The sequence below is a fragment of the Megalops cyprinoides genome, chromosome 1 (genome assembly GCF_013368585.1).
Source record: "Megalops cyprinoides isolate fMegCyp1 chromosome 1, fMegCyp1.pri, whole genome shotgun sequence".
Taxonomy (NCBI): Eukaryota; Metazoa; Chordata; class Actinopteri; order Elopiformes; family Megalopidae; genus Megalops; species Megalops cyprinoides.
The window spans coordinates 60,899,866-60,927,816 of NC_050583.1; the positions used below are offsets into that span (position 1 = coordinate 60,899,866).

Consider the following 27,951-nt stretch of genomic DNA (forward strand, 5'->3'; position numbering starts at 1 on the left):
AGTATCTTGACCTGGCACTCCTGTATGAGTGCAGAGGTTGATGTGTTGAGATGAGCCGATTAAACAGGTGGAATTTCCAAAAGAGGGTTGCATTAAAGGGGAAGATAGCTGAAAAAAGGAACGCATCTAAAATATGTACATACCTACAGTTTAGAATTGAAGTATTCTAATGAATGTCAAGAATTTTGTAGCGAGGATCAAGGAGAGTGTTTAGTTGGATGTACGTAACATACACCAAGTAAATGACCTGGCTGATTTATAAACGGTTGTTTCTCAAGCCAGCCTCTCTCCCTGGGTTTTCATTTCATCTACAAAAGCCATATCTGCTAGAGGAGTTTCTTCTGTTTTGAAAGCTGAAGGTGAAATCAATCTCAAGGCTCAAATCTGAAATCCAATTCACGCTGGCCTAGTTGTACCTAGCATTTCCAGGGCATCTTACCTGATATCTTGACCTTGGTGGCACCCCACACACTGGGCTAAATGTTTTATCCATATGGTCTTTCCTTGGGAGAGGGGCAGGGAGTGTCAACATATTATTTTCATTACAGGACACCATACATTACAAAAAAATCTGTCAATGCTTACCAAGTTGGCAATGAATATATTTTGCTGTAACAGTTGTTGCTTTGCTTTGAATCTCATCATGTTTTTTCATCTGTGAGGAAGGTTTGCGGCTAAAACAGGGGCACTAATTTGACAGAAGGTTGCTACTACAGAATCTCCATTTTCACTAGCTTGCAGAAAAGAGAAATGTTTCCAAGTAAGTGGCTTCAAAGTAGATGTCATACAGCAAATTGACATAAATTGTGGGAGATGTCCCACAAGAAAAAAAATCCTGTTTTGTTGATTTGACCATAGGCATCAGTACCAAAAAGTGACTAGAAGGATTGGGTATTCCTTGCGTGTGCAGTACACTGATACAGAAGATTTTGTACTAAAGAATATTAAGTGAGATATCCAGCCAAACGGTCTGGCATTATGTTGGGTAACTTTCCTGACCGTTGGATTCCCAGTGGCCCACACCTTCCAAGGTGAGTCAGAAAGTCAACAAATGCCTTGGGGACCTGAGGAAAACAAGCCCTGTGTGGATAGGGCTTTAGCTGGCACTGCCACAATGTTGTTTACGCTGAAGTGAGAGCATATTCTATGTTTGTGGATGAAGCGGTACTGGCTGTGAATTCCCAGCAAGTAACATCCAAGCCAGGAGACACCCGAGTATTTATGCCCAGTGTGCATAATTATCTGTCAATGACAGCGGTCACGGGGGGGGGTCTGCCCTGGTTGTCTGACAGGGAGGTGAAATTGAAGTGAGGGGAGCTGTCAGTGTGAGAAGGAGAAATATGATAGTTTGTGCACAGGAGCGTGGGTGCCATAAACCACTGTGGCAGCAAAGTCTACTTTACCCAGCGACCGCTGCCAGCTAACACTTGGCCCACTCATGGAGTGTGTACAGACTCTAACCGTCACTCTAGATGTGGTGCTAAAATCAGAGCGGAAGGGCAGTTGATGTATTTGTGGCTTGTTTGTTGTCATACATGTTTCCTTCGTTTTATTTGGCTGGTGTGTCTTAAAATGGGATTCACAAGTGTCTATTGAGTAAGAAGACACTGGCGGTCCCAACTTGGCCTTTCTGTTTTATTCGTATGGACAAGGTCTAGGTGTTGTCCCCTTGTGACCTCGTTTGATAGACAGTCTTGTAAAATGTATTATGGTTCCACTTTACCAGGCCAGAAGTATACTCTCCACCTGGTTGTTGTTACCTGTTAGCGTATTCAAGGTTTGGTATTCAAAGGTATTTCCTCCACTGGAACCCTACCCTTAACCTTTGCCTGCATGGTATTGCAACATAGTATTCCATCTGTGTACCTTTGATTATTGTGCCTTTGTTTCTTTTGTCTTGATTATTGTGCCTTTGTTTCTTTTTTCAGTTCCTAAGATTTGGCTTTTTAATTTTTCTAATTAAAGCATTTGTGTCTGAAATCATTTGTTTTGAGCCAGTTTTATCATGACTTTGGAAAGATAGCATGGCTTTCTGATGTGATCTGCACTGTGTGGCTAACTGTGACAAAGGTTGTGTCCGTAATTTGAATGTGTGTTAGCTGTTTTCCATAAGTGGACCATAAGCTGACCCGCCACCTTCACACTGACTGTGGCTGCTTTGAACTTGCATATTTGCACTTCATCTTCTCCTTTATTAGATGAGGCCCCCGAGTGCTCTGCTTTGCAGTGACACAGAGCAGCATGGAAACCCTTTCATGATTTAGTGTGTGGAGTGGCTGTTTTTTTTTACTATAGTTGACAGATGAGTCCAGCTGAAATCATCAGTTCTTTGAGCTTGCTGTTTTCATTTCGGGAAGTCAGCCTCTGCTCGAGTGGGCTCAGGTCAGCGTGGCACCAACTCGCTTGCTGCAGTCGATAGTCTTTTGTGTATCAAAACCTGGTATTGGCAATATGGTATGGATGTACTGTACTTACATATCTAACTTTTGACCAGAACCCTTTCAATTTCAGTCATTAACTTTGAAGAACAGAAGTACATGTAGCCATTTTTAGGTTTACTCACAGACCTACCTGATCATTCACTGTGTGTGTGTTTGCACTGGTTTGCACTGTGGTTGAAAGAGGGCAGTCTACTCATGGCTGGCTCTTTGTGACTGAGCTAAATATTAAGCCATATTCAGTCTAAAGATGCTTAGAGTGTTGTCATTGGTTAGCCTAACTGCCTTAACATGGCTGTAACACGTGTTAACAAGCACTAGTGTGTTTCCTATGGAAATAGAAAAAGAGTGCCACTTCTTGGTCCTGCAGACAATAACGAAGCCTTGGTTTGGCTAACATTGTGAGCTACTACTTTTATCACAACGTTTCGTGGCATAACAAGGTGCACTGCCATCATATTCCGCAGCGTTGTCCCACAATACACAATGGTCATTAACAACAGGCCACTAAATCTCACAGCGAGGCCTTTCTCAGAACGGACTTTCACCCTCGTGATTAATAGCGTGTGATGCAGAGTGTGTGGCACTTGGGCACTTTCAGAGCATGAGGAAGGAGCTAGAGATTCCCAGGTCGATTCAAAGCCCAACGGTTTCCTAACTAGTGGGTCAATGAGAAGAAAACGTCTCAAAGTAGGTTTCTTTGTGGCGGAGAGGAGGAGAACGGAGTGATCAGTGAAAGCGGAGATGCGGGGGCCTGTCACTTGTGTACAGGAATAAAGCCACGGCTGTGACTTCCCTGGGCTCTGCTGGCCTTGGCTGGGCTCCACACTCCCTCCCCAACAACAACAACAACAACCCCCCCCCAAGCTCCAAACCCCCAAACACCCCTTTCCGGGGTAGACACTGCAGTGTCTCCCACGTCCCACACGGCTCATGGGAGAGTGACACTGGCTTTGTCCTTCGGGTCAGCCCCCAGAGACGTCGGGTTCCGCACTGTCCTCTCTGGCGGCAATGACCGGCGCTTCACTCGAAAGGTCAGGCTGAGTGACCCACCCAGAGTCGCGCTCCAGGCAAACCCTCAGAACGAACACATTGCAACATTGCGCTTCTGTCACAACAAAATGTTGCATGTTGACTCTTCATTAAATGAAATAATAATCATAATAACAGCAACAACAACAACAACAATGCTAGAAATTATAAAAATAATAGTAACAAAATGTGTTATTGTTGTTGTTGTTATTCTTACTATTAACATTATAATTATTATTCTTAGTGACTCACAGGGCATTAGAAAATACTAGAAGAGTTCAGAACGAAGTTGGCACAAAAGTATTGTACACTGTTACCCCATGTAGATGCTAAATTTGTATCCACATCTGCCATGGTTGGTTAGGATGGGATTGCTCAGCAGAAGAGTGGAAGCCCGCCAGATTGTCTTTGTTCTTAAATGTCACCGGTCTTCATGAGCTTCCAAAAGGATTTTGTTTCCTGGCAGTGTAGATCATAGGACATAAAATAGGTTAGACCCTTCACATGCTGCACGTATGCAGATGTGAAATAGAAATTCAATATCTATACCATAGTATAGATGCATGTTTGTGGAGGGCCCAACTTATTTCATGTGCCAGTCATGCATTTTCATATCATGTAAATTGATTTTTAAGGACATTCTATATTTAGCTTCTCTCAGATATTGTATTTATTGTAAAATGTATAGGCAGGGAACAATTAATATTTCTAGAATGTGAATAAAATGTATATACAATCACTTAGTCACACAGGCTGGAGGGCAAAGTTACAAGGATTAAATGCTGTAATCTGATATCAAAGATGCCCGTGGTGTGTTGAAAGGATCAGCCGTCCTAAATAAACCACTGAGCTCTGCAACACTCTGCCCTCTCTGTTCTTTTCCAGTGTACAAGTCCCCAGAGTACGAGTCATTGGGTTTCGACCTGACCGTGGGGCGGCTGGTGTCCATCGGATACCCTCAGGAGCTGCTCAACTTTGTCTACGACCCTACCTTTCCCACTAGGTGAGGACAGCTGACAAGAAGAAGGCCAGCTTTCACATTACATACTAACCTTCACAGTTAGTGGGCGCTAGTGTGTGGATCTGGTTACCCCAGAGTTGTTGGTTTGAATCTGGGAACACAGCTGTTTGTAGGAAACCTCTCCTTCCTCGGTTACTTCCATAAAGTGACATACGAGGCAGCATGCACTATAAATCCTGTATGCAATGCATGTAATGTAATTTTCTTAATTTCAAAAAGACTGCTATGGGATATATGGATAAGTTGCCATGACCTCTCTGGGTTGCAGGGGCCTTTTGTTTGATACAATGTATGGCAACCTTCTGAAGGTGGACGCCTATGGGAACATCCTGGTCTGTGTCCATGGCTTTAACTTCCTTCGTGGGTAAGTACTGTTACGGGTCCAGTATGCTGTAGCGCACATGACTTGTGGCTAGTTGTTCACATGGACAAAGGAGACCTCAACATTTTACTGAGATTCTCAACAAAAGAATAGGGCTGTGTCACCTCACACAAACTGAACAGCACCACAAAGAAGTGTTACCAAGAGGGCCTTCACTGTCGAGTAACATGGCCCTGCATTCTTTCACCATTTCACCTCGACGCTGGAAAGGTAGAGGGTTTCTTCCCCGACCCATAACTTGACAGATGATCTCCCTGCCGTACCAGTGTTCAGCTAACCAGACATAATTGCTCTCATTGATCTGCCATGCTTTGCCCTCTGTCCTTCAGGCCTGATATCCGTGAGCTGTACCCTAACAAATTCATCCAGCGGGACGATACTGAACGTTTCTATATCCTCAACACTCTCTTCAACTTACCAGGTAATTAAGCCACCAGTCCTCCTGCCAAAGATACGTAAAAATAAATATACAGACAAGTGCAGCACACATCAATAGTGCTTGTTATATGATGTGTATTACATGTAGTTTATGGGGTATTATGCAAGAAGTGCTCATTGTCTATGGCGACGCCTTTCACCTTTTCCCACAGAAACCTACCTCTTTGCGTGCCTAGTTGACTTTTTCAGCAACTGTGATAGATATGCAAGGTAAGACAAGTGTATGCCTCTCTGTCTCATTGAAATCATTCCTGCAGTTAGCATGTGAGTAAACTAATGACCCACTGTATCAAACAAGCTGTCAGAAAGAAGTTGTGAGCTGACAGAATTTTTTGTTATTTGCATGTGCTTGCAAAATATAGAAGAGCACCCAGTGCAACTGGAAAATACGGCAAGAATAAACACATTTTGGGAAGCTAGGAAAAAAACCTGTATTGTGTGCACAGTAAATGGTTTTATGTAGTTGTCGCTATATACTGTACATGTTCTACAAGTAACAATCACTCTATGAACTTGAATTCCATAAGTCTGAATTCAAGTGACACGATCTACCAAAATTAAGCAACTTGCTCATTTTTTAAGGAATGTGATATTTGTAGGCCTCAAGCAGAAATGCTTCAAGACTTGCAGCTGAGGCAGCTGAGCTTGTGTGCGATGTGTAAAAGATGCACGTCCTCTGAAATGACTGTTGGTCTTTTAGGGGGAGAAAGCTTTCCTGTTTGGCTGGAGCCCGCAAACAAGGGAAGACTATCCCGTTTAAAGGCAGCATGTCAGACACTCAGTAGTTTGTTAAAGCTCAGGGCAGTGATCTCAGACACCTGCTCTTTTGATTTGCCCCCTCAGCTGTGAAAAAGGTTTTAAGGACGGAGACCTCTTCATGTCCTACAAGAGCATGTTCCAGGATGTCCGAGATGCTGTGGACTGGGTCCACTTCAAGGTAGGGAACATCCACCCTTTGCCTAGCAATTGTGATGAAGATTAACATGGTTATGGAAAATCTTAGTTACGATATTAAGAAGAACCTTAAACGGTAGTCCAGTGATTTATTTATATTTGTTATTTATCTGTTTATGTGTGTGTGTATGTATGTATGTATGTATTTATGTATAGATAGACACGTAGGTAGATAGACAGATAGATAGATAGATAGATAGATAGATAGGTAGATATTGCCCACAATGTGAACTCTTGCTCTAGCTAAATTGTTATATTTACATTTTCAGGGAACATTAAAGGAGAAAACGGTTGAAAACCTTGAGAAGTATGTGGTGAAAGATGTAAGTATACATAACAGTGTAAGGCATTTGCAGTCTGTGTCAGCTGCATTTTACAGTTGAACAATTGACATTCTGTCCATCTCTTCCTCTGTTAAGGGAAAACTGCCTCTCCTTCTGAGTCGAATGAATGAAGTTGGCAAGGTGTTCCTGGTCACCAACAGTGACTACAAATATACAGATGTGAGTCATACTGTTAATTGCCGTGTAAGCTCTCTGGACTGCTGACTGCCTCAGTTCATGTCCCACAGTGCACAGTACAGCCATGCCAAAATTCTCACATATAGGTATCGGGTGTCATTCCTTGAATTGGGTGTGTATTACATTTTACATTTTTATAGTTTAATTACATGAAGTAGATTAGCTGTTCATTACCCTTGAATATTATGACAGATTTTTTTGGTGTTTTATGGTGTGGTTAAAACATACCTTACCATTTTCACAGTAGTCCTAATTTCTTATTGTCCTTATTGTCCGGTGCATTTTATTTTTCCTTTCATATACAGTTCTTTGCAAAATATAATGTGCACTACAGCTGTAATATAATAACTAATGTAATCACTCAGTAATATATATCACTAAGCTACCTGCAAATTATGTCAGGTTAAGTGTAATTTTGTTCATTTCTTTCCAGAAAATCATGACGTACCTGTTTGATTTCCCCCATGGTCCGAAGGTGAATAAAATGTTTCTTAAACTCTAAGCTTGGTATATTGTTATTTTATTTGAGTAGCAGTGTTGTACTGAGTTGGAATGATGGTGGCTGTAGATGTAGCAGGCAGAGAGTCAGTGTGCTTCATGTGTTGCAGATGGGCATGCCTCACCGTCCGTGGCAGTCCTACTTTGACCTGATCCTGGTCGACGCGCGAAAGCCCATGTTCTTCGGCGAGGGCACGGTGCTCCGACAGGTGGACACGGTGAGCATGGACACTTAGGTGAACGCTCCTCTGTACACAAAAAGAGGGCCTCTCGGCCTCCTGTGCTAAAGGCCCTCTTATAAAGGGGACCTAGTGCTGTTCATACCTATTGTAAGACACACACCTGTTGTGCGGTACGTCCACTGATCATTGTGTGTCCGGTCTTTCAGACGACGGGGCGGCTGAAGATTGGGACCTACACTGGACCGCTGCAGCACGGCATTGTGTACTCTGGAGGTAGTGTGTCAGGAGGAACGCTGTCTGCGGTTAGGGCTGTTGCGTATCAATCTGTTGATTACATTCTGTCCAATCAATCATCGTAAAGCTTAACTCTTAAGCACAGTTGTGTAACAATCGAGCAGACGAAACCCTGTGAACCCCTCTCACGCATGAGCCAAGCATTTATCACAGTCTGTGTGTGCTGCCCCACTGTAATTACTCTGCAGTATCTTATCTGAAGGTGTGCCGTTGCCTTGGTGTGTAACGCTGAGTGTGTGAGAGGGCGGGTTCCCGAGCATGAGGCTCGACGTCACGCTTTTTCGAGCCGTTGCTCAACGCGGCCACTGTCCCCGGCAGGGTCCTCGGACATCATGTGCGACCTGCTGGGGGCAAAGGGCAAGGACATCCTGTACATCGGGGACCACATCTTCGGGGACATCCTCAAGTCGAAGAAGCGGCAGGGCTGGAGGACCTTCCTGGTGATTCCCGAGCTGGCGCAGGAGCTGCACGTGTGGACAGACAAGAGCTGTGAGTCTGATGCGCCCTCCCACAGCCAACTCCCCCCTCCCCCGCCCCCGCCCCCGTCGCCATCATTCCAGGCGTCATTGACATGTTCCCCCCACCCACCCCGCCCGCACCGCAGCCATAAATAACGAGGGAGATAATGAGACGAGGGTGGGGGGTGGAATGCTCGGTCCGCTCATGCCAACATGTCTCTTTTACAGCGCTATTCGAAGAGCTGCAAGGCTTGGACATTTTCCTGGCGGAGCTGTACAAGTGAGTAGCCTCCCTTTCCTCCGCACCTGGCCGAGCCCCGCGCCTCCCGCCGCACGCCGGGCCAAGGGACGGTACAAAGTCTCAGGCTCCCCTCCAGTGCACTGATAAGGGCGAATTCTCCCCCCCCTCGGGGGATATTTTTAGACATGTCCAAGTCACCATCTCTCACTATCTGTCACCAGGCACCTTGACAGCAGCAGCAACGAGAGACCTGACATCAGCGCTATTCAGAGGCGGATCAAGGTACGCTGCGTTTTAACGCGGCCCCGTGGCAGGGACAAAAAAAAAAAGAAAAGATGAATAACCATCTGGAATGATGTGCTTAAAATAGGTCCTGGAAGGAAGACACATCTTGTTTTCTGTACGTTTTTTATCAGTTGTGGTGGATTGTGGAGACTTCCCCCATCCTGTTTGCATTTACCACAACATTACGGAGTATTTCGTAAGAGGGGTAAGGAGAAATGTCAATAGACTAGTTAATGTGTATCTGCATTACCCAACCTGGAGCCGCAGCTGCCAGGCGGCTACCAAGAGGCACCAAAGTCACACCGTGCAGATTATGCCAGTATATCCTGTTCATTTATCAGTGTGTGACATACCATAGGAGACTGAAAACTATTGAAGAGTTTATTTTCAGTATTCCTCGGCTTTTATCACAATAGCAATTTGTACAAAGAGACGCCAAATAAGTAACCAATGTAAGCCGCTCTGGATAAGAGCATCTGATAAATGCTAATATTGTAATAAAAAAAATAAGCAAGCACGTCAGTAATTATAATGTTATGCGCAAGCATCATACATCGATAGCACGTCACCATTTGAAATGACCGGTGAAACCCTGTCTCCCACAGAAAGTGACCCACGACATGGACATGTGCTACGGCATGATGGGAAGTCTGTTCCGCAGCGGCTCCCGGCAGACCCTTTTCGCCTCACAGGCCATGCGCTACGCCGACCTGTACGCCGCCTCCTTCATCAACCTGCTGTACTACCCGTTCAGTTACCTGTTTCGAGCTGCGCACGTGCTGGTGAGCGCCTCGCACTCAACTCACACACAGGGCTCCGAGCAGTGCCACCCCCAGCACATTCTAAACAGGCTTGATCTGGAATAAGCAAGAACAAACCATAAACCCAGCTGTCACTTCACAAAATCTGTCTTGAATTCGGTAATAACCATTCTGATATTTGTCCAACAGTTTGAACCAGTTCGATGACTGATGAGACGAAAAAAATGAGCACTTACATTTATGTTAACATTGCGTTACATTTGCGCGGCAGCTTCATTTTAGAAACATCTTTCTTTGCGCATGATGTGAAAGGGCAGCAGGGTAGCATAGTGGTTAAGGAGCAGGACTCTCAACGGAAAGTTTGCCAGCTCGATTCCCCTCTTTGGCACTGCTGCTGTACCCTTGGGCAAGGTACTTAATCCAGTATTTCCTAAGTAAATATCCAGCTGTATAAATGGGTAACATAAATTGCAACCTATCGTAAGTCGCTCTGGATAAGAGCGCCTGCTAAGTACTAATAATGTAATGTAATGTTATAGCACAAGTTAGATTGTCATGTGTTAGGCGATGCTCTGTTTCCACCTTCCGTCCCCAGATGCCTCATGAGTCCACGGTAGAGCACGCCCACGTCGACATCATCGACACCGAGTCCCCCTTGGCCACGCGCAACCGCCACTCCGAGGACCTCAAGGACTTCGACTGCAAGAGAAACCAGCTGACCCGCTCCGTCAGTGAGATCAAGCCCCCCAACCTGTTCCCCCAGACACCCCAGGAGATCACACACTGCCACGATGAGGATGATGATGAGGAGGAAGAGGAGGAGGAGGAGGAGGAGGAGGAAGAAGAAGAAGAGGAGTAGAGACAAGTCATATGTGATCCCTACGGCTTGATTATTTTGGCATTTCCCCATAGGTATCCCATTGTAGAGGGACTGAATTTAAAGCATTCAGAAGCACATAAAGAAGGAGGCATTTAGATGTAAAGGATACACTTTACACAAAGTATGGAAATCTAATTCCTTTTCTTTTCATTTTACAGTCTGTATATATCAGGCTATTCCCCTGTCATTTTAGATTCCGGTCTGTTTTTTATGCGGTACAGTTTTTATTCACTACATTTGTGATGTTATGAAAATGGGGCTTTTGTGTGGGGGGGGGAATTTTAATTGACCAAACTGAAGCGGTTGCTTTTATTGACCAGGGTAAACCTATGAATGCTATTTATCCTGCCAGAAACGAAAGCACCACTGGTCTTTTCCTTACCTGGAAGCAGGTCATAGAGTCTCCAGTTTTCCTTGTGTGTTTACGCTCAAAACCATGATGTATGCAAAACACCACGGAGCAACGTGAACTGCTGACTGGGAATGTTCCGAACAGCTGGCCCCTAAGGACACCGCATGTGTACCAGAATGCAGGAACATGCTTAGCCTTAGCAATTCCGTGTGAAAATACCGAGTCGTTCAGTCTTACGGCACTGTGCTAACATGCATATTAGCGCTACTTGGAAATCATGGTCCAACTTGTATTTGTATTTTGTTTGGCATTTCCAGAAAACCGTCCTCATGACATTGTAGCACAGCCTCTGGCTAACAGATGCCCTGCTCATGGGGGAGATCACCCCTAAAGTAGAGCAGAGCCCACCGTGTGGAAGCAAGACGTGTGTGTGTGTGTGTGTGTGTGTGTGTGTTTGAAAGAACAGAAAGCACAGACCTAATTGCATATAGCTTTCTTTGTGAACATAACCAGTATAACATGGTAGCAAAAACATAGCACATATTAATTTCAGGTTTGACTTGGCTGCCATTCACACCAGTTGAGGAGAGAATGTGACGGATAAAAGAATCAGATTACTTGGCAACCGTAGCTGAAGAGGGACTACCTCAAGGTGGACTTCCTGGCAGGTGAACAGACTGGCCCATATGCTCTACATTACTGCATCATGTGACTTGATCAGTGCTGCCCGCCCTTGCACTGTATACGATACGTGACTGTTGTTTGCCCCCGCTCCTTACTTCAGATTTGCTGAACTGACTTTTCTACAGGTGTTTTCCGGTGTTAATGCAATTTAAAGGATCAATTCATGCAGCTTTCATGTACTGTGGTACATTTTCTAAAGCTTGAGCTTGAATGGATGTAAAATCAGTACAGATCAGTATTTTTCCTATCGTATGTACAACATTGCGACTGGTTTATATAAGAGCTGATGCAACTTGGCTGAAGTTGTCCTGCCCGCGCTGTCGTAATGCGACCGAGTGACCTTGTAATGCACAGACCCCAGAGGCCCTGAGTGTTGGCCGTCCAAAGAGGTTCTGCGTGGTCCAACCTGAGCCGGGCTGAGGCTTGACCATCCCGGACCTCTCTCCCACTCTCTCAAAACTCTGAGGGTCCCGCATGATCGTTGAAATGGCCTTTTGAATGGTATGCAGCATGGTGAACAATAACTGCCTCTACAAGCTGTTATAAATACATTTTGAGATGTATGTTCTTTGTACAGTTTGAAATATGCACACTGTTCGTCTTTTCATAGATATTTATAAACTTTTGTCATAACTCGAGCCTGGTATTGTGTGAAGGGAAGGGACAGACTGGTTTGAAGTGTAACCTTAGTCCTTGTTCAGAGGCAGTGTTGTGACCATAAATATGTTTGTGGATGAGATGGAGAGGGATCCTAACCCTTTATGAAAAGGGAATATGGAGCCACTTATTCAGTACTGTATTCATGCAAGGCCAAGCAGCTAGACACGTCCAGTGCAGAAATATGTAGTTGTGTTTAGTTTCAGCAACCAGGTGAAACGGTAAGTGCGAAAAGCTTATATACACAAGTGTTAACTTTGGATGGAATAATTATGGTAACTGTGAATGTACTAGACTGAGGCAGCTCTATTTTTAAAGCTAATCCGGTTAACGACATCACTTTTGATCCAGGTCGCATTTACAGGAAATGATAATTAACATAAATCAAGACCACAGGTCTTAAAGCAATTAATTGTAGCCCTTTTTAGTGTTAGATCAACAAAATATCAAAGTTATACTTGTCAGTGAAGCCACTCAGCAGGCTAGCTTTTAGGAGAGTCATTTCACACTGGACTGTAATGGTGATCTGGCTCATGGAGAGGAGTCTATATATCTTGACCTCCAAAAGTCATTGAATGTGGGAAAGCCTTGAAGTGTGGCATAATTATACTGTAATAATAGCAATAGCTAAATGCAGGAAGATGAGTGTGGCTATAATCAACTGAAACTTAAATGTGAAAATTAGATCCTGTGCCTCAGCACCGGTAGTGATAGGCTTGTTCCTTACATAGGACACTGAGTTGTATGTAAACCTTAACAATATTATGCTGTGTATTTTTAAACTTTCTTTGAATTTCCCAGACTTTTTTTTTTTAAATTGTAACAGTTTCAAGGTAGTATACTGAAGTAAACTGCCCCTGTCTTACAGGTAAATGAAACGTTAGAATTGTAATCCATTTTTTAATAAAATGCGACATAAACATTCTTTCCTAAATGCAAATAGGGTGCCAAAACCTTTATCATCCATTGACTGAAGATTTTACTGTAGTTTTGTGCATGCTCTTGTGCTTGAGTTAGTTTTTAATGGACATTGTGCATTTTGTTTCTTAAAAGATATAAAAAAGAGTACATTTAGGATATTTCATTTTAATGTAAAATAAAGCTTATTACTCCACTTTGTGTTTGTCTACAAGTGTTTCTGTTAGAGGTATTACAGATGTTAACAGTAAATAATATGCAGTTAATTTACAGTAAATAATATGCAGTTATTAGTGTATGTCATATTTAAATGCAACCTGACGTGGAGCATTTCAGTGCGGAATAAGAATGTAATCTTCCCTTCTGTACAGAGCTGAATTATTTTGGCACAGCCAGTTGCACCACTGTAACCAATGCAGTATTACTAAGAAGTGAATATGTTGATTGGATAGTCAGTTTCTGTTGAAGTTCTGTTGAATTGAAGGAGCTACACTGGGTACATATTTCATATTTTGCTGTGTGCATGTCATCAGGCTGATACCCAACAGAATCAAAACAGTAAGGATTGTCTGTGGCTGAAATAGTCACATCTGAACTAGTCACATAAAAGCTGAAATGAAATAGTCATCAAATACAAACTCTGCAAACACACTGGTGAACACTGTATCGCGAATTCATCAACAGTGTCCATGGCCATTGGGCCACGCTACAGCAATATTTTTCTTTCAGTTTCTTTGCTTCATAAAGTTACCAATATTTACAATTCACCGTTTGTCTAATATAAAACTTACAGTGGTTATGTTTCTCAGACAGATCGAATAGAGTTTATTCATGATTGAAACAAGGTCCACATGTTTGCCAATATATAGCAAAAATAAATGTGAACCATCAGTTAAATACAAAATACAATTCAAATTCCTTTGCAAAGAAAGTATTCGTTTCACCAAAATTTTGTTTAACTGTTAAATCTAAAGCAAAATCATGGAAGTCTGAGTGATTTGACAACTGTGTTGTAAATCATTTGCATTATTGTGAATTGTAAATGCAGACCCATCCTCTACCAACATGCCAAAGGAAATGGTTGAAAAGGCTGTTGTTTGACTAACACATTAAATTATTTTTTTGCTGTTCAGAAAAATGCAGGAACGTTTTGAACTGTTCCCTTTAATACACAGATACAGCTGGCAGGACGATTATTCTCAAATCCTCTGGCTTATTTGGATTCACCTGAAAACTGAACAATATACAAGGTGTTCTCTCGTGAGCCACATATCATTGCAAAAAATGTTTCACAATATGACTATAATACCTTACTGTCATTCATTTAATATACACTGATAAATGCCCATTATATGATCTGCTATGCAAAGGCTGGACAACTAGACCACAAAGATTAGTATAACATAGCAGTGTGTCATCTTCTCATTTTCATTTTTTGCAAAAAAAAAAAAAAACAACAAAGCTTTTGTCCAGTGTAGATGCACATTGATTATCTTTAAATAAACTGCAGTTAAATAAACTTCACCAGTACATGAAACCTACTTCGCAAAATGACTATCAACCTTTGAAAACCTGCCTCTTTGTGGAGGGCGACTGCAATTGCAGAAACTACAAAGAGAATGTTTTTTGAATGAATAGGACAGGAAATTAGTAGTCAATTTTCACAATGTAGTCAATTTCACTTCTCAAAAATGTGTGTCCATCATATGTGGAGTTGGAAATCCATCTAGAGAAGCTGTTAAACAGACCAGGTCTGTTTTGTGTGTCATATTCTGCCATAAATAATGTTGTCACGTTTATTACACTGAAAGCAAAGGAAATAAATTCATTTAATAGAGCTGTGCTTCCAGACTGGGGGCTCCAGAGGTATGGGCCCCACTCAGGCCCCAATAAACAGAAAAATATAAAAATATAAATATATAACATAAAATATTCTTAAACTTGAATTTATATTTGTACTAAAGACTTGAAGAAGTCTTGGAAAATGTGGCTGAGCTAATTATGGTGGATGAATCAGAGGTTTTAGTAATTCAAACTGAACTAAATGATGTGCATGAAATGCATGGGGAGAGTGTAATGAGGTCGGTGGCTGAAAGCAATGGTGAACTGAGGCACATTCAATTGTGGAATTTCAGCAAAGAGCAGCTTGGATGAGAACACTCACAAGAGCCACAGCCCAGTTCTCTCATTTATACACTATACAATACCTTTGGCCTGCACTTTACTGAGACTGACACTGAGATTGAAAATATTTAAAACTGGAGAATCCAGTTTTTTACAGGTCTGTAATGCGTGAAGGTAGCAGTGTGTGGAAGCGTGAAACTGAATGGTTTTGTGTGACTATAATGTCTGTTGAATAGCACTGCAGCCCGAGGAGAAATCGCAGATGCTGTGAAAACTGACTGTTTGCTACCTGTATGACTCATTTGTGTTTTGGGATAACTGAGATTTTAGTATTTCAAGTATTTTCTCAAAAAGGCTTAGTTAAATTACAGAAGACAAAACACTTGCTATGAACTGTAATAACTAAAAAGTAGACCTTGTCAAAGGCCCTGTCTCTGCATGCTAGTTTCCTTTTTATTGATGACATAGGCGCTCAAATTCATCAATGTCTTAAAGCTAAGGTATTTCAATGGTTGGATGTTCATGCATACATTGGACTAACTAATAAACGGCACAATAAAAAAATATCAGATGAATAACAAAAATAGTAAATTATGGAAAACCTCATGAAGATTATTGTCATTATATGTTAGTAAAATGATGCTATTCAAGTAATGCAAGCTAATAAAATAAGTAAAAGTATAATATATCTTTAGTGTAACACATTGTGCTTGTTCTCCACTTTGTGTATGTGTGAATATATATAGGGTGTACTATTAAACTACTATTTTTACCTCAGCGTAGGAGAAATAGTTTTCTCTGTAAAATGAATAATTACCTGTCAAGACGAACACACTCATCCAAACACTGCATGTTTGTGTTATTTTAATACAAATTCCGGTAATAACAATGTGTTTGTTTTAACAAAATTAGAAAATCTTGCCAGTGATGAATCGATAATGATCTTTCACATAAGCACACAACAACTCTTTTCAGGAAATGCTGCAATTTCAATGTCATGTAAAATAGGGATCTGGGTTTGAAACAAAACTGTGTCACCACCAGCTGTCACTCTGTTAATCATTCACTCTTTATTGTTCCAAAGCCAGTATATTCTGTTTTCTATATTCAACTCTGATATTATATATGCATATACATTAATGATCAAAGCTACATATACACATGTAAGATCGACAATAGCAGCTGTATGACCAACATGAAGAAAACAAGGCCCACATTTGTAACTGCAGTTGCTGGAGCACCTTATCTTGAAACAAAGAGAGGAAAAAAAGAAAGAGAAAGATCAAGCAGAGCTCTTCTCTCCGCCATTCTGCAGCAGTCCTCCCGGCCTGAGGAGGGCAGCAGGGTTATCAGTCAGGTTGGATTCAGCATCTCTTCCAGCCCACCATCAAAGTTACAGGCCTCCTTCCTCGGTGTTAGGCCCTGGATGAAGGAGGCACACGGTTCCTGTGCAATTTACAAGATTCCCTCCACTAGTCTGCCTGAGCACAATCCCCTCAGAATAAAGGCTGCAGATTCAGCAGGTTCAGGACACACATCAGAAGTGTCCCAAGTCACCAGCTATTACAAACCAAGTGAAAGGAATCACTTATCACTTCAAAGTTTGTCACGCAGAGAAATATCACCTTTGAACCTGAAAGTTAGATCAGACATGCAGAATGTAAGGAAACCCAATTAATGCATTTTTGTAAATACAACCAATGACAGCATTTAAAGAAAAACGGGATACCTTGAGTTTGTATTGGGAATGATTGTCCTTGCATAGCTGCATAATATGACACACCAAACACGAAATACCACACCAAATTCTTTTTTCGTTTTCTCCCAAACACCAGGTGCAATGAAATCCCAAACCAACCTACCAATTCCTGGGCTAGAGTTGAAAAGAAAGGGCTAAGCTTCTCGTCAGAGTAGCCTTTAAGTTATATCTGGGACAAATGTTAGAAGGTGATGCTTCAGTGCCTTGGAATTATGCAAAAGAATAAGCAAATCAGGTGGCCGGTGGCCAGGCCTGCAATCCCGCCCTAGGAGAGAGAGAGAGGTCTGGGACACAAGGAAAGCAGCATGGACCTCAGTAAGGGCTGATCACACCAAACAAACGAAGATGTTCGAACGACACACTAACGCAGACCGTGGCAAGGGACGTCCTCTCTCATCCCACCTCCCCGATGGTCACTGCGATGCTGTGTTCAATCCACGGAAGAAACTTTGTCGATTCCCTTTTCTGTCAAGTCTCTCAGCGTTTCTTCAGGCTTAGAAACCAAATGAACGGTGTCCATCGATAAATGTGTTACGAGTCCAGGATTTATTTCCATACCTGTTTTGGCATTTTGTTTCTTTTGTTGTTTTCCCTACTTACATTGATGGTTGCATGAACTCAGCGGCAGAGTGGATTAGCAGTTAAGGTGTTAGCCTTGGAACCAGAAAGATCCAGGTTTAAATCCTGGATGGGACACTACCCCATGTACCCTTGAGTAAGACAGTTCACCTGAATTGCTTCAGTAAATATCCAGCTGTAATGGGTTGCGTGTGTGTGTATATATATATAAAAGGTACCCTTTGTATTTCACCCTGGATAAGGATGTCTGCAAAGCAAACAAAGTGATATTTGAAATGCTTTGCCTTTTGGCAAAACAAACAAGGCTGATTGACCTTGGATGAACAGATTTACTGGCTACTTTATACAGCTTTTTCAGCCAAGTTCAACATAATGCTACGGAAAGCAGCACCACCGTGTAGCCCTAAAGACAAAATACAGTCCTTCTGATTGTTGTTCTCTGAACGTGTTCAGGGGATAAAAGTGACCGGATCCCATGCGCGGCCTTCCCGGCATGGTGTTTAGATCCAGATGTCGCGCACTGAGTGACATCACAGGCATCAGGTCAAACACACACACTCTGAAGTCATTCTTTGATGCTTGATGCAATCTATGTGCTTTTAAGAGTCTCTTTTTTTTAAATGTGCTCTTTTATTTTACAACCAATGGCAAAATCTAAATACAAAATCTAAATATGCATATATGCAGTCTCAGACAAGAATGTTGGTAGCTTCGACAAGTATGAGGGGCTCTCGGGATGGTATTCCAGATTCACGCCCCATGTCGGGCGCTGCAGTACACCTGAACTCCGGCAGCTGCTCTGTTAAAACTGACGTGGGTGAAGTGGAGCCAACAGGTACAAAAGAGCAGACATCTGCAGCCTAGCAGCGGCTGGAGATGCAGGATTTTACGCACAGGAGTGGAAGCTGTTTGGAAGGCACAGCCCTGAAGCTTTCCCAATGGCCCTTGTAATAAAACACCCCAGTAAATCCCGCTAACTGTAAGCGATCAGCAAACTAACGATAGTAACAAACACCAACATGTACAATTTTCAGTTAGAAATATATAAATACCTTTGTCAATGACTATGTATACATTCTGTATATATGTAAATAAACATTTTAGACATTTATTATAGAAACAGAGGGTGTCCAGGGGTAAGATAATCAGAGTCACATTTTTTTTTGTTATTTTCAGCAAAACGTGGAAATTGATTGTTCATCCCGAGTGTCAACGACTACAAAATGGTCCGAACGTATCCAGTGTTGAGACAATGAAATTCAATCCATACAAAACACAAGTCTTGTGCATAAACGCATCGTCATGCCGACGGGACATAACTCAGACTAGCATACCACACATACAGTACTGTGCTATATACAGGAAAAATGCTGAATACGTTGTTTCTCTGTGGCCGCCGTTGTTCTATCCGCTCACCTCCTTTTTATTCCCACTTCTGATTATACTCTGCGTGCTGGACAGATCCAGACAGTAATACTGTGCAGTTATGAAGACGTTAATATGCGGGGAAAGTAACGTGAGAAATTCGGCTGCCGTTCGTTGCTCCCTACAGACCGGTTCCCGTGGCTGGAGCGGATTGCCTTGCTTAGTGGGAACATGGCTCTTCCGCCTCAGTACTGTGTCGAGGTCAAAGTGGAAAATCAGCCACACAACAGCATTTAACAGAAACGATAAAAGCTGTGACTTTGATCGCTTCGCCCCGTGGACAAATGCATATAACATTCCGAACAAATATACATACATACATACATACCTATATATCTGTAATTTACAATACAGTGATTTAATCGATAATCATCTCTTAAATAAACTTGTGGTTCATTGCACTTGTTAAGAAATTAATATGATTTTTTTAAAAGACAGATGTCAAATTGATTTTTAAAAAGGTGACAAAAGAGATACTGTACCGTAAGCCTGATTTAGAATAACAGTAAAAATAAGATTTGCAATATACATATTTGCAAAAAAAGACCCTCACATATACATGGATGTATGTGTAAATATATATAACGTACATATATATGCAGTTCTACATATATACTCAATATATATTTACATACATACACACATACATATATAAAATAAATAAATACATGAAAACATTCTTGGTTCATGGTTTCCTTCAAAGCGGTATTTGGCACAGTCTTTGACTCACCATTGTGTCTACTTATGCCGCGTCTCCTTTGTGTTCCTCGGTCAACGCTCACGCCTCCCTGCAGAGTAAAGGGGGACCAAACTCTTTGGTCTGGGGGCTTGCGGCTGGTCCGTCCGGGCGCGTGTGCTGGATGTGGACAGTTCCGGGCTCGGCCGCACTCTGGCCGCGGCGGCTGGGGAGAGGGGCGCGCGGCAGGGGGCGGTGGGTGGGTGGGTGGGGGTTGGGGTTTGGGGGAGTTTGTGGCGCGAGAGCGGCGCTCCTCCCTCTCTCTTACACCGCACCCTCGCTGTGCACGCTGTGGTTGGGCTTGCCGTGCGGCACGCAATTCTGCTGCTGGTTCAGCAGGTTGGCCGTCTCGTCCGGCGAGCCGTCGCGGAGCTCCGTCAGAGTCAATTCGATTTTCGTGTACTCGCCATCCGACGACTGGGGCGTCTTGTCCATGCGGGAGGCCATGATGGCGTTCTGGTACTGCTGCCGGGTGATCTGAGGCGCAGAGGGAGGCAGGAGGCAGGGGGCGTGGGGGGGATCGAGAGGAGGAGAGAGGGGAGGACGCAGAGCGGGGAGGAGAGAAAAGGAAAAGAGAGAGAGGGGGAGGGAAAAGACAGAAGGAGGGAGGAAAGGAAAGAGAGCAGGAAGGAGAGAGTGAAAGTGAAAGCAGGAGGGGAGAGAGAGAAAGACAGAAATAGGGAGGGAGAGAGAGAGGAGACCACAGTCAACATCCAACTGCACACAATCCATTCCTTCCCATTAGCAGTGCATACGGCGTGCGTAGACCTTTGTTTGCCTTCAGATATGCACCTGAACAGCCAGCCGCGCCGCTCACCTTGATGAACTGCAGGTCGGAGACGGCCCTGACGGAATAGTCCGGGACGTACACCTGGAGGAAGGCGTTGAGCTGGTTGTTGCTGCTCCCCAGCGTGGGCGTGATGGCATCGATCCGGTCACTGCGGTTCAGGGAGTCCGAGTGGTTCAGACCAAACGGCCTCGGCGGAGACTTATTCTCTGCATGGTACACAAAAGACACGCGACAAGTGGCTTCACTTTCCAGCTCAGACTGCAGCGCCGAGCCAAGAAAACACAATATTCTCTCAATACACCGGCAAATAATTGCCAATAGAGAGAACCAAATGTCCTTGCACTTTTTGCTCCCAGAAGCAATTTATTTTGGCGGTGCACACAGGTCCCGGTCCTAAGAGCACTGCCAAAATAAATTGCTTTCAGGAGCAAACAGTGCACAAACATCTCTTTCTGTTATACATCTTTCTGTCCAGCACCTGAGGAAAAAGCAGGATGTGTGCACGTTTCCTGTGTACTGCATAAATAATTGTGAATAACAATATGAACTGAGGAGATTTCCCACAAAACCTCCAGACTGCTCCCAACACTACTCACTAAAGGGAAGCTGATGAACTTATTCAGCTAGATAATGCTACCAAAATTCCACAAAGTTCGCATGAATCTTTCATTTTAATTGAGTCAGCTGAAAGTGTGGTGTAATACGATTCAAATCTGCCTTAGTTTTAATTGCAAAAAATGCAAACATGCAAATTTATTAAATGGAAGATGCTTTATTAATTTTAACCTTTGAACTATTTAATGAACAGCACAGTAGAGTCAATACAAAGATTATGTGTCAGCACCCCAAAAGTGCCTCGTTTCTTCCCGAAAGAAAGAAAAAAGTCAGAGAGAAAAGGCCTCTGATACACATTTGTGGTTTTCTTTACTTCTGTGTGCTGCATATGTGTGAATACGTATGTATGTGTGTTTGTGTGTGCCTGTGTGATTTGGAATACCAGTGGAAAATTGTTCAGCATGAACATAATCAGCATTGCTTTGTGACTTCACAGTGAGTATCACTTCCATCACCATCTTAACTAAACTGTTTCAAATTAAAAAAAAAAAATAAAAACATTAATAGTAGCACTGTAAAGACAGTCTGTACATGAAACATTAATGAATTCTAGGAATGCCTTCTTCATATTGGCAGCATTCTGAACACAAGGTGGCGCTCACAGCACACAGAGAATAGATTGCTGCCTCTGTCTCCCAAACTGACAGATTAAACATGCAAGTGTTCGTTCAAAAACAATGACTGGCTCTTCATCGATTTGTAGCAGAGGAGATACTGCAACTCAGCTGACCCTGCACAAAATCAACGGTGAAGTTGAAATTGAGGAGGAAGGGGGTGTGGGGGTGAAGAAAGAGTGATAAAATGGCTTTTTCCAAATGGAAGACTTGTTCTTTTTAATTAAAGACAGATTATGTTTTCCACTTCTTACAGAAACGTTGAAAGGGCTTCCCGAGGGCGGCATTAATGCAGCAATTTGGATGGAATGTATATAATCCCGGTTTGGATGTCTGCATAAAGCGGCGGGCCTCGGTGCGCCACGCCAGGCATGTGAACCGAATGTGATTAGGACACTACCTTCCTGCGGTCCTGGGGGGGCCGGGCCGGGGGGCGGGCCCGACGCAATCCGGCCGTCGGAAAATTCTGGGAGTGGGAGGCCGTTAAGAGGCCGGCGGACCGAGGGCGTCTGTGCTCACGCGGGCTCGGCGGGCTGCGCTAATTCGTGCGCTTGTTTACAGGGGCCGCGCGTGTGGGAGGGTTCTGTCAGGAAGGCTGCGGGGCTGTACTCTACGCTCACACACACACACACACACACACACACACCGCAGCAGTGGGCCCAGATGCCCATTTCAAACCGGAAAGGAAAAAAACCCTCTAATGCTGAGTGAGGCCCCTTTGTAGTAACACTGATTGCTGTTACAATTTACCCTGGCTTCAGAAACAGTTCATCACGACAGATATTCAGTTTAAATACATGCTTAGAATAATCACACATAAATACAATTATTTGTGAAAAAATGTGAAAACAACTCATCTCCAAGATGCCAATGTATTGATTGCTAAATCACCTGAATATTTTTAGATGCTATGTGACATTTACTTGTGATTATGTAACACATTTAGCATGATATTAATATGTAATCATCAACATCTACGGCGACTTCAAATGCCTACTGTTTGGCACCCTTTTCAGAGTACAGCTGTGACAGAACCAAGTGAGGCAGACTGTTCAGTGATACAACAGAACTGTTCAAACCTGCACTCCTCAGATCTAGAATTCAGTGCCCTAACCGCTGCCCTGCAGGCTGTGCCGAATGAATGACTGTATATTGGGATGCAGGACAGATGTATTGAGAAGCAGGACAGACAGAGAGATGTACAGACAGACAGACAGACAGACAGACAGCAGGGGCACAGAGACGCAGGCAGAGGGGTGAAGAGGTTTACAGTACCTGGAGATCCTGCTAGTGACTCAGCCCTACTGACCACGAAGGTGCGAGACAGGGAGAGAGGAACTGGAGAGAAGGGGACAGAGGGACACGGAGGGAGAAACTGTCACCGGTGGGAAGCAACACGCTCCGCACTGAGGAGCTCAGTGCGCCCTCGCCCACACCTGCATGCTGCACTCGTCCCCAAACCGCCCGCAGGCGCCACACCCGCGCGTTCAGAGGCCCCAGCTAATCACGCATGCTCACAGGGCCCCTGCTGTAACCTCACACTTTTAACGGTTTAAATACCTCAACCCTCACACGGAGCGTGTACGGGCATTGAGGCAGGAAAGACTGCTCTGCTGAAACGAACACACAGCAAATTTCTGATGAGATTTTGAACAGCCTCCTTCTCGCCCTCGCTTCCAAAAGCCTTCCAATGAAAATAAACAGTTCAAGTACCAAACTATAACCACTGGAAGCCATCTACATAGACTGGAGGGACCAACAATACATAACTATAGACTGCGTCGTCTAAGAGCTGCTCATGCATTATTCTAGCTTCTCAAGCTTAACTTTGTTCCACATCACTTTGTACTCCTTTTTAAGGATTGAAACGCCGCTCCTGAGAGAGGTGCAATTCTCAAAATTCATCAGCAGATGTCTCTAAAAACAAACGAGCGAATGAAAGTTTGTGAATGAACAAAAGAAAGTGAATGAAGCTGTGAGCCGTGAAAAGAACTGTAGCAAGCTAACACAGGGCACAACAAGCCAGTGGACACCGACATGCTTCGGGCTCTATACGTTCTGGCGAGCCACAGGCGCCCCTCACACATTGAGCACCGCCTCTGCTTTGCTTTTCTGTTCCCAGGGGTCACCATGGGCTCCTCCCCTCTGTTTAAATTCTGAAGGATGGCATCACCCTGATGGCCAGGCTGTTGCTACAGTTGTATGCCTGGGGGGGGAGATCTACAAAGACGCAGCACGAGTCATGCGTTACCTGGAGAGGCTGTGAGGGCCATCACGCCATACGAAGAAAAGGCCCCTGCTTCAAACTTCATCCCTTCCTTCCCCGCTTCCACCTCCACCTTCCCCTGTGAATGGACAGGGGGAGAGTACAGGTTCAGGTTCACATTTCCCCCGTGCTTGGAATACTCTTGTTACTCTCAGTTGGCAACCATAATGCCACACTCCGACCGGTGTAGGATCATGCACTATTCAAAGAGAAAATGCAGAATGCAAAGAAACAGGAAGTATAGAACAGGTCCTAAAACCGCCAGGCCTTTAAAATTTCTTAGTATTACATATTGCATTCTACTTTTTACCTATAACTCTGTCAACTCCTGACTTTGTTAACTTGTATGTCCTCATCAACTTTTGCAATTGTAACATTTCTTGCAATTTGCATTCAGCAATTTAGCATTTTCATTCATTTCAATGCCACTCCATTCAAATTTGGTAAGAAACTAAGCAAAAGAAGCTGAGCTTTTAACCGGTTACCCAAATTTTATGATGAAATGCATTGGGGCTTCTGCTTAATGCTGAATGTCCACCAAAGTCAATATATTCTCCATGATTAGGGCTGTGACGGTAATGATTTTTCTTCCCGAGGTAATAAAGCAACAAATTACCGCGATTTAGCGGTTTACCTGCTAAATTACATGCGAAAGGGTTAAAACGAAATTTGCCGTTGAGCACATCTGCGTTTGCCACGCCTTTCAGTAATTCAGCCAGGTAAATATCCGCACTGGAATTACGGAAGGAAGTTGCGGTCAAACTTGATAATGTGATTAATTTGCGTTCAAACATTAACGCGTTAAAGTTTCCAGATTAATCGCGAACGAGCGTTAACATTGACAGCAGTAAAATAAATAAAGTGTTGCGGTGATGCGGTTATCGTCACAGCCCTATCCATGACTGGAAAAAAACAGATGCATTCACACAGCATCGCTACATTAACAAAAGAGATCTTTGGTGTTTTAGTTGAAGATGTTGTGTGTGCAGATGACACAGCTGACCTTAAACGACACAAAACTCATAATAATGGCCCACTAACAATGCGGGAGTGCACAGTGTATACGTTCTGTGGTTTGGGCTCCACTACAGCAGTAATGTTAGCTATTATCTCACCACTTACAGTTGATTACATATTTATAGTACATACATATTGCATATTTACTTTTATAAACATTTACATTTATAAACATTTCCACATGATCTCTTATTTTGAATGTCAAATCTACAATAAAAAAAAAAAAAATACTTGTGCCAGGATAATTTTGCTTCACCCTACATCTACTTAAGACCACATCTGGCTAGTTACTAGGTTTTAATGTTAATACCACAGTGATGTCCTTTTATGCTTCATTATAATGACATGGGAATTAGGAATAGGGGCGTAATGGTCCGTGTTATCATCTTTGCTGGCAAAAGCCAAATGCCAAAAGTGCACACCTCCTTCTATGCACTTTTGAGGTATTATGAAACAACATTATCTTTGTTTCTGTTAGGTACAGCAGCATGCACAACTTCTGTGCATGCACACATTTGTGACTGAACCCAATCTGTGTAGTTTAGTGAGAAACCGTAGAAATTTAATTACGTTTTAAGATACAAAAGACAGAACCCTCCCTACCCCTTAAGAGCAGTGTTATGTGCTATGGAGTTACTTCTCCTGCCCTGCCTTTTAGTGAATGCCTGCTGTGACACAAACTTGGTTACATTCTGTCAGCGTCTTCACCAATATCTGTGAACATGTGCAAGAGTTACAATGCCTTGCAGAACCCTTGATGTCTTTGACGGTACATATTTCTGACAAATCCCTGTTGAAAACCCCCACAACAATAAATATGCCAACAATGTAAAATGATTTTAAGGGGTCTTCTTCAGAGATCTGACACCTGAGACGCTGCTTTAAAATATGGAAAAAACTGGCCTCGATGAGGATTCAAAGGACTGCACCTCTTTGAATATGTGTTCTTGGGAAATCACCACTGTCGCACAGATTGCATTCTGCGTTAAGCAGACTGTGGTTGTATTAGGCTCAAAGAAAAATGTCACGCTTAAGTGCACCTTAGCTGCTGTAAACCCCCCCCCCCCGTGTGTTTCAACAGGTCTGAAGCCCCAGTGTAGCAGGTGGCTGTAGGCTGACCTGGAGGATGAGGATGAAGTAGTCCACAGGCTTGTTGCGGTGGAAGAGGTAGTGCTCAGGCGTTCTCTTGTTCTTCTCATCGTACTTCAGCTCCTGGATGACGTTGGGGTGTTTGAGGAGGCGGAGGAGGATCTTCTCGGACATCTGAGCGGGACTGAAGGGCTCTACTTCTGTCCATGATAAAGAAGATGCCCCGTTTATCAATCTTTGCACATTGCCATTCTGCTGTTTGCTGCTTTCAGTTGTCAAGCTTTTGACATCAGCCAGATCAACAGAGTCATAGGACATTCTTGAAAATGCATTAAGACAATGAAGTAGGATGCTTTATGTAGTGAACTAACATGGCTTTCAATCTTATGGGCAATCTTGTGGGAGCTTTGTTTCTCTGAGCGCGGGCCGAAATTCAAAGAGAATTCTGTCGCAACCTGCCTCTCACGTACTGGAAAAAGTCCTTTGCGTGTTTTCTTGTAAGTTGGCTGACTGTTTTACCACAAATTAAGCACGCTAATAGTATCAGGTTTCTAATTCATGATTAGCCCCTGGGTCAAAGTTCTGCCGAAATCCCAGCCCTTGTCTAATCATCCCTTCGTAGCATTGGCCGTTAACCAGCGTTTTAACTTTTACTGCCCGTGACAAAATCACACTCCCTCTGAGCCATTTGATACATACACCGGGGAGAATCTTAACTATAATTTTAACGAGTGGAAGAACCAAACCCATTAATTAGGACACCATGAGGAATAAGGCATGTACATGAATGTGTTTTTTTGGGTTAATGCAGCCCGCAGGCGTCCTGTGCTTCCCTCTCTCGGAGGCCTGCGGCCTTTCCAGTGCTAACCCCTCAACAGCCAGGCCGGCACACTGGGGGAATTCAAGCAGTAATACACAACACTTGCCTGTTGCCAGGAAACGCAGAGTAGCCAGTAGAAGCTGAGGTGATATTTTAACCTTCATCTCATTGTCTGTGGGCTTGAAGGCCGAGAAATCCTGCTTCCTTTCCCGATGGGTGATTTTCTTTTTTGTCTTGTTGTCAGCTGCAGGAAAATCGGGGGTGGGGGCATCAAGAGAAATGAGAGACAACACACCTCAGCAATGACTCCTATTGAATTTCAATGCTATCTAATCAAGGGGAAACCCTACCAGTTTAATTGTTAGCCATGTATTTAGAGTTAGAAAATAAGCACCAACAAAAGGGTAAGTTACTCTTTAAGCGGTCATCCACTATGCTATGCTATATGTTATAATTAGTCACGAGAATCCCGACATCAGTTACTCCTTTTGTTCAGATACATAGCAGTGAGAAGGACCCCTTTCTTAGGTCGGAATTGTCACTCTTTGCCTTTTACACTTATAGCAGCTGTAGGAGAGAAGGCTGCACAAGAAAGTCACCCTCCAAAATTATTAACATCTAGTCAAGAGGTTAACAACTGGCACGACATGTCTGTTACGTAATCAGATACACACTCCATGCTGTCCTGTTTACATATCCAGCTGCACTGAGAGTTCCCTTAGCACCAGGGGAAAACAAAGTAAGAAAAAATACAGAACAAAACTAAACGTAAATTTCCATTATCAGCAATTCAGTTGGACCTAGCAAAAGCATGTGTTTGAGCTTGTCACGGACTTGTGCTTTGTGCTGGCACAGTGAGGTCTCTAGGTCTCTCCTTATTAAACTGTTCACACTCTAATTGTGACAAATACTGTGGAAACTTTCAGTTTTTGGGATACTGAGTGCTATGTAGAATGTTCTTTCTGATAGATTAGGGTCAGTTATTGACAGAGTTAAAGGGGCGACATTAGCAAACCAACAAGCAACTACCATTTAAATGAATGAACAGACAGGGAAAACAATCATGGGCCAAAGTGGTTTTGCACTTGCTGCTTGGTTGCATTTTACTCAGATAAACTTCA

General features: G+C 43.3%; 2 protein-coding genes across 9 annotated transcripts in view; one reads left to right on the forward strand and one right to left on the reverse strand.

Moving 5' to 3' along the window:
• Nucleotides 1-11,177, forward strand: part of nt5c2b (5'-nucleotidase, cytosolic IIb) — a 22,693-nt gene extending 11,516 nt beyond the window's left edge. For all 5 annotated transcript variants that reach the window (XM_036529772.1, XM_036528932.1, XM_036527285.1 and 2 more), the window contains 15 exons: nt 4,356-4,473; nt 4,760-4,855; nt 5,203-5,294; nt 5,464-5,521; nt 6,155-6,248; nt 6,535-6,588; nt 6,685-6,768; nt 7,220-7,261; nt 7,395-7,502; nt 7,673-7,739; nt 8,079-8,249; nt 8,447-8,498; nt 8,681-8,741; nt 9,350-9,526; nt 10,101-11,177. In XM_036529772.1, coding sequence (XP_036385665.1) covers nt 4,356-4,473; nt 4,760-4,855; nt 5,203-5,294; nt 5,464-5,521; nt 6,155-6,248; nt 6,535-6,588; nt 6,685-6,768; nt 7,220-7,261; nt 7,395-7,502; nt 7,673-7,739; nt 8,079-8,249; nt 8,447-8,498; nt 8,681-8,741; nt 9,350-9,526; nt 10,101-10,364 — 1,538 coding nt within the window. In that variant the 3' untranslated portion in view covers nt 10,365-11,177. The remainder of the gene's footprint in view (nt 1-4,355; nt 4,474-4,759; nt 4,856-5,202; nt 5,295-5,463; nt 5,522-6,154; nt 6,249-6,534; nt 6,589-6,684; nt 6,769-7,219; nt 7,262-7,394; nt 7,503-7,672; nt 7,740-8,078; nt 8,250-8,446; nt 8,499-8,680; nt 8,742-9,349; nt 9,527-10,100) is intronic.
• Nucleotides 11,178-19,828: 8,651 nt separating this feature from the next.
• The window catches only part of cnnm2b (cyclin and CBS domain divalent metal cation transport mediator 2b), a 46,179-nt gene continuing 38,056 nt past the window's right edge, over nt 19,829-27,951 (reverse strand). Inside the window, exons 3-8 of one of the 4 annotated variants that reach the window (XM_036531621.1) lie at nt 26,937-27,074; nt 26,041-26,210; nt 23,890-23,983; nt 22,914-22,976; nt 20,437-20,615; nt 19,829-20,096 (exon numbers count right to left, since the gene is read on the reverse strand). In XM_036531621.1, the coding sequence (XP_036387514.1) occupies nt 19,884-20,096; nt 20,437-20,615; nt 22,914-22,976; nt 23,890-23,983; nt 26,041-26,210; nt 26,937-27,074 (857 nt within the window). In that variant the 3' untranslated portion in view covers nt 19,829-19,883. Of the gene's footprint in view, nt 20,097-20,436; nt 20,616-22,908; nt 22,977-23,889; nt 23,984-26,040; nt 26,211-26,936; nt 27,075-27,951 lie in introns of those variants that run through there. The other 3 variants (XM_036531612.1, XM_036531625.1, XM_036531632.1) reach the window with 3 other exon arrangements.